General features: G+C 38.7%; 2 protein-coding genes across 2 annotated transcripts; both read left to right on the top strand.

The window, feature by feature from the left end:
- Positions 1 to 618: 618 nt before the first annotated feature.
- Positions 619 to 1,308, top strand: LOC145640039 (uncharacterized). Its single transcript, XM_081691351.1, has one exon. The coding sequence runs from the start codon at positions 619 to 621 to the stop codon at positions 1,306 to 1,308; it is 690 nt and encodes a 229-aa protein (XP_081547477.1).
- Positions 1,309 to 4,357: 3,049 nt separating this feature from the next.
- LOC145640038 (uncharacterized) lies at positions 4,358 to 6,121 on the top strand. Its single transcript, XM_081691350.1, has 4 exons — positions 4,358 to 4,517; positions 5,128 to 5,212; positions 5,273 to 5,336; positions 5,606 to 6,121. The coding sequence occupies exons 1-4, from the start codon at positions 4,358 to 4,360 to the stop codon at positions 6,119 to 6,121; spliced, it is 825 nt and encodes a 274-aa protein (XP_081547476.1).
- Positions 6,122 to 6,487: the final 366 nt, after the last annotated feature.

Here is a 6,487-nt window from a genome sequence, read left to right as displayed (position 1 = left end):
ATTGGGAGCTATGAAGTTAATTAATAATAGCTTTGTGCCTACATTTAACATTGGTGTGGGACATAACTCCTCTTATTCATTGAAAAAAACAAAAACGAAATTGAGAGTTTCTTCTAATGCTTCTGCCAAAGGGAATGCAATGCTCATTGATGATAGTGGGGGACAGAAAAGAAAAGGTTGGGAGTGAGTATGGAGGGGGGACAGGAGGATAGGGTGGAAGATGTGAAGAGACTGAAGTGTGTGGGTGACTTATCTAATGCTAACCTTGTTTTTAAAGTAGCGAATGTTGGCGATGACCAACTCCGCGAACAACAATGAAAATATTAGCATGGAACTGTTATGGGCTTGGCAACCCATCAACAATTAAGGCTCTCCAGGATTGGTGTTGGAGAGGAGGCCAAATGTAGTTTTCGTCTCGAAAACTAAAATTGATTCACAAAGGTTAGAGTTAATAAGAAACAGATGCGGGTTTACTAATGGTTTGTGTATTAGTAGTGTTGGTCGATCGGGAGGTATTGGTTTATGGTGGAATAATTTAAAGTGAATATTTGTAGCTTTTCTGATCACCATATTTATGGTGAGGTTTGCAATAATGACAATGTGCTGATTTGGAGGTTAATGGGTATTTATGGGTGGCCGGAAGCTGCTAATAAGTGCTTGACATGGGACTTGATGAGATCCATTTATACTTCTTCACCTCTCCCGATTGTGATGTTTGGAGATTTTAACGAGATTTTTGGCATGCATGAAAAAGATGGTGGTGCTATCCATGGAGAGAGAAAAATTGACGCATTCAGGGAGGCTATTGATGATTGTGACTGTCGTTATTTGAGATATAAAGGGAATGTTTACACGTGGCAGAGAGGGAATTCGATGGACACTTTTGTTCGCGAACGACTTGATCGTTATGTGGCTAGTAGTGGTTGGTGTTCTTTATTTCCATCTTTTGAGGTAATTCATATCCCAATTTGTCACTCTGATCATGCTCTGATTTTGTTGAAATTTGGTGAAGGGGAGGTGGAACAAAAAAAGAAAAAAATATTCAGATTTGAATCACTTTGGCTGTCTAAAGAGGAGTGTAGGAAGGTGGTATCTGATGCGTGGCTTGTAGGGGTGAATGATTCGATTCATGAGAGGATTGCTCGAGTTGCGAAAGGTTTGTCTTCTTGGGCTGCTACTACCTTGGGGGTTATTAAAAAGAAGATAAGTAAGGGTGAGACTCGGCTTCAAGAGGTGCAGGGGCAACAATTAGATGCTCGTCGATTGGGCTTGTGTATTGAGATCGCTCAAGAGCTTGGGAAACTTTGAAGACTTGTAGAGTCATATTGGCATGCACGTTCAAGGGCGAATGAGTTGCAGGATGGTGACAAAAACACAAAATATTTTCACCATAAAGCAAGTCAAAGAAAAAAGAAAAATACAATTGTTGGCCTTTATGATGAGAATGGGGTATGGAAGTCGTCGAAGAATGAGATGGATCGTATTATTACTAGCTATTTTGGCGATTTATTTGCATCGAGTAGGCCGGAGGATTTTGATGAGGCATTGTCTGGAATTGATAAAAATGTAACTGCAGTGATGAATGACATTCTTGATACAGAGCCGACGGCAGAGGAAATTAAGGCAGCCTTGTTTCAGATGCACCCAAACAAAGCTTCGGGCCCAGATGGAATGCATGCCCCATTATTGGCAGTGATGTGGTCAGTTTCGTGCAATCTTGGTGGAGGGGTGAAATTGATTTATCGGAGGTAAACCGTACTTGCATTGTTTTAATTCCGAATTGTGACGAGCCTAAGCAAATGACTGAGTTTAGGCCTATTAGTTTATGCAATGTGTTGTATAAAATCATCTCGAAAACACTTGCAAATAAATTGAAACCTATGCTAGGTTCTCTTATTTCGGAAAATCAGAGTGCTTTTGTTCCTAAAAGTCTTATCACAGATAATGCACTGATTGCCTTCGAAATTTTTCATTCCATGAAAAGAAAGGGGGAAGGTAGAGATGGTAATGTTGCCCTAAAGCTTGACATGAGTAAAGCTTACGATAGAGTAGAATGGGTTTTCATCGAGAAGGTAATGTTGCAGATGGGCTTCAGAGTAGCTTGGATTAACAGAATTATGCAATGTCTATCGAGTGTTTCGTTCTCCTTCAAATACAATGGAGCTATTTTTTGTGCTCTAACTCCATCTCGAGGTCTCCGACAGGGGGATCCAATTTCACTGTATTTATTTCTGATATGTGCGAGGGCATTCTCTTCTCTGATTTCTAAAGCGACATCAGATAAGTTAATTCATGGAGTAAGTGTTTATATGGGGGCACCTAGGGTGTCTCATCTTTTCTTTGCGGATGACAGCATATTATTTGTGAGAGCCAATTTGCAAGAATGCTCTAAAATTGCTGATATAATCAGTACATATGAAAGAGCTTCCGGTCAAAAAGTCAATTTATGCAAAACTGAAGTAGCTTTTTGTAGGGAATAATTTCAAGCGTTAACCACTAGCTTGAACACCACTATAGTCATACACTAAAGTACGGTGGCGTCCAAAGAGAAAGAAGATAGAGCAAAAGAGTCGCCAACAAGTTTTAGGAACTTGTAAACCGTTCACAGGGTGAATGTTACACCCCTTAACAATCCAAGAGATCGTCAACTCCATAAGGTCTTGAACCAAATAAGGGTTCGGGGATGAAGATACAAATCCAACCTAAAAGAGATTGAACCTGGCCTAATAATAGGCCTCTACTTTATTCTGATCGTATTCATGTGCGCTTTCTGACTAACATGCAATCAATAGGATTACCCTAAACCTGTTTATCTATGTTGGTTAAATATAATGCACAAATAAAACTATTATTGGCGATCACTTGAATTATAATCATATTAACCCTAACAAGATTATTAATATCTTATTAAGCGTGATTACAAGTACCAATTCCCTTTAAACATGCATAAAGGCATGATCAAGCAATAACAATAAATAATGTATCAAGCAACATAATAATAATCATAATTATAAAATTATAATATTCATGTAAAAGCATAATAATAGCAAGATCCTAGGCATGATACTAATAAGATTAATAACAAACCCTAGCATGTCACTAAACATCAAGATCAAAGCTTTAACCCTAACATGACACTAACAATCATAAATATTAGGAATAACATAGGAAGCGTCATATTTTTAATCATACTTGATATTAAAGTTACCCTAGACATGATACTAGGAATCATAATAACAATCTAAACATGATTTCTACATCATAACATCAATAAAAACCATTAAAATACTTACTTTGATGCCTCGTACCTCTTTCTAATAACAAAATACACACGTTAGTAACTTCAAGGAAAATAATAATTAAAACAATTAAATTAAATAATGGAAATAGAGATTTGGGACCAAACCCTCAGAAATTAAAACCTTTCACGTCTAGGGCGAAGGCAAGTTCGAATATGGCTAGGTGTATCTAGATCTAATGAATGCGAAATTTTTATATTTGAGAGAAGCTAGTTTAAAAAGAGAAAGAAAGGGAGAGAGTAATCAAGAGAATCTTGATGAGAATTGATAAAAATAGAAGAGAATGAGAGATAATTGATGATTGTGAATTCGTTAAAACTGGTTGTAGGTGAATGAAAACAGAGTTTTTACGACGTTATTTATAAAGAAAATCAGCCAAAAAGATAAAATATCAAAACAGAGTCTGGCGCACATGAAACAAGGTTAGCGCCAACGCTGGCTATTGGCGCCAGACGCTGACCCTGGCGCCAGGCGCTACGGCTGGCGTTTGGCGCTGACCTGGAAATTCACGCGTTTTCTTTAAATCAGATAAAAATTGCCGTACAGGAGGATGAAATCGTATTTTCCTCAAAAATGCTCTTTGATTTTAATTAAAACTCTGAAAAGTCAACAAAAATTCAATTTATCAATGCTAATTGAATTAGGAATGAAAAGAACCTTCTAGAATAATCTAGAAGACTAAAACCACTCCTAATTGCATTAGGAATGATAAATCTATATTACGCCCTCCCCTAGATCATTGGGTCGCATATAAGGCTCAAAACGGGCCCAGTTTAGTAAATTGGCCATAACTTCCTCAATATTCATCGGAATTGGGCTTATAATATATCGTTGGAAAGCTTTTGTCAAGCCCCATCCAACTACACTACTATTGGACCCATATCATGGACCAACCAAACTGGATTGGCTGTTTTCTTAAAATAAGTTTTCAAAAATAGAGAGAAAAGAAAAGAAATTAAAACTATCCGCAACACTAAACTTTCCACACTTTCGCTTCATTCGATTATGATTCGACGTGAAAGGTACTCATCACCGGGTTTGGTTTTGGGGAGACACAAATGGGTGTCTACACTTTTAGTAAATGTGTGACAGTGGATATAAGGAAGGAAATTATTGAAACTCTTGGTGTTAGAGAAGTGGATAGACATGAGAAGTATTTGGGGTTGCCAACTCTAATTGGTAGATCAAAGAAAGCAGTGTTCACGTGCATAAAGGAGCGTATTTGGAAGAAACTTCAAGGATGGAAGGAGAAATTATTATCTGTCCGGGCAAAGAGATTTTAATTAAGGCGGTAGCACAAGCAATTCCAACTTATATGATGAGTATCTTCAAAATTCCGGATTGTCTTATTGATGAAATTTACTCAACTTTAGCCCGTTTCTGATGGGGTTCTGATAATTCGAACAGGAGGATTCATTGGCATATATGGGAAGATCTTTGTCTTCCCAAAGCAAAGGGTGGAATGGGGTTTAGAGACCTTAAATTTTTAATCTGTCACTTCTCGCTAAGCAAGGATGGAGGTTATGTGTTGATAATAATTCAATGTTGCAAAAAATTCTCAAAGCTAAGTACTATAAATATTCTGATTTTTGTGGTGCTTCTAAAGGCTTCGATCCGAGCTATTTGTGGAGAAGTATTTGGGGGGCAAAATCCTTGCTCATTGAGGGATTGAAATGGAGAGTGGGAAACGGCTCTTTGATTTAGGCCTAGGAAGAGGATTGGATGGGTGTTGATGGTTCAATTTCTACCCCGACTCTTCAATTGCATTGTGACATTGATTTGCGGGTGAGTGAATTAATTGATTTTGATAATATGTGCTGGGATTCAGAGAGGGTGGCTGCCACCTTTTGCGAAGAGGAATGCTTGAGAGTCCTTGACACCCCTCTGTCGTCTGTTTGGGTGGAGGACATGAGGTTCTGGTGGCCCACCAAGTCTGGCCTATTCTCTATTAAATCTGCTTATTGGCTTGGCAGATTAGGCAAGATACACTCATGGGAATTGCTTCATGGTGACAATGAACATCAACTCTGGCGTGAGGTATGGAATTTGAATGCCCCTCCAAAGCTACGTCACTTCGTTTGGAGGGCTTGTAAAGGGTCTCTTGGAGTAATGGAATTACTACATTTTCTCCACATACAACCTTCAAGTAGATGCTCGATCTGTGATGCGGCTAGTGAGTCTATAATCCATGCCTTATTTTACTGCAAGCACACTGTGAGTATATGGTAGCAGAGCGAATTTCTGGATTTATTAAATGACGCCCCAATGTCTTCTTTTCAAGACTTGTTCTGCTGGCATTGAGCAAGCTTGATAAAGCACAGCTACGGACTTTCTTGTGCCTTGCGTGGGCGGGGTGGTGCTGCAGAAATAAGGCTATTTTTGGCAACACTAACGAGATCAATGGTGTGACGATTGCTGCAAGTTTCGTCATAATGTGCGAGGATTATTGTGTGTACAATGCCAGAGTTGGAGCATGTGTGCTTGCTCCTATTTCCTTCTCACGAGCTAGCTGGGTTCCGCCACAATCCCATTTTGTCAAGGTTAATATTGATGCATATGTTCCTAGCAATGGTGGTGTGTGCCTAGGTGCGGTTATAAGGGATGAATGGGGGAAAATTCTGTTGTTAGCAACGAAGAGAACATCTTGCAGATGGCCCTCTGAAATGGCAAAAGCCGCGGCTTCCTGCTATGGTACCCAGCTCGCGCGTAGGTTCGGCTTTACAAATGTGATACTTGAAGGTGATTCCATGAATGTGGTGCGTGCTGTTAGAGATAAGCAAGAGGGTGCAGCTTCGATTTTTCATTTCTATGAGTATCTATAGAATGAGTGCTGAGTTTGTTGAATTTAGTTGTGTTCATGTTAGACGGGCGAGGAATACCGTAGCTCACTTAGTTGCTAGAAGGGATACTGGTGCTAGTATTGAATGCATTTGTACGGATTCTATACCCCCAAAGCGTTCAAACTTTGGCGGACCTTGATTTTATAAATTGATTCCCCGTATTTGTCAAAAAAAATAATAATTCACATTATACTTTAACCAACGCAAAAAGATGGTTGCACATCTATATTATTTTTATAATTCACAATTGATTTCTTTAGTTATTCCAATTATTAGTCTATTGTTGCAGAAAAAACTTAGATTTTCAAGAAAAAAAAAAACCAAGTGATGGGTCACAAGTACTCAAGT

This window comes from Chenopodium album, chromosome 7 (assembly GCF_948465745.1).
Source record: "Chenopodium album chromosome 7, dcCheAlbu1.1, whole genome shotgun sequence".
In the NCBI taxonomy this organism is placed as follows: Eukaryota; Viridiplantae; Streptophyta; class Magnoliopsida; order Caryophyllales; family Amaranthaceae; genus Chenopodium; species Chenopodium album.
Note: the sequence above shows the minus strand (reverse complement) of the source record. Positions and strands in the feature narration are given on the sequence as shown.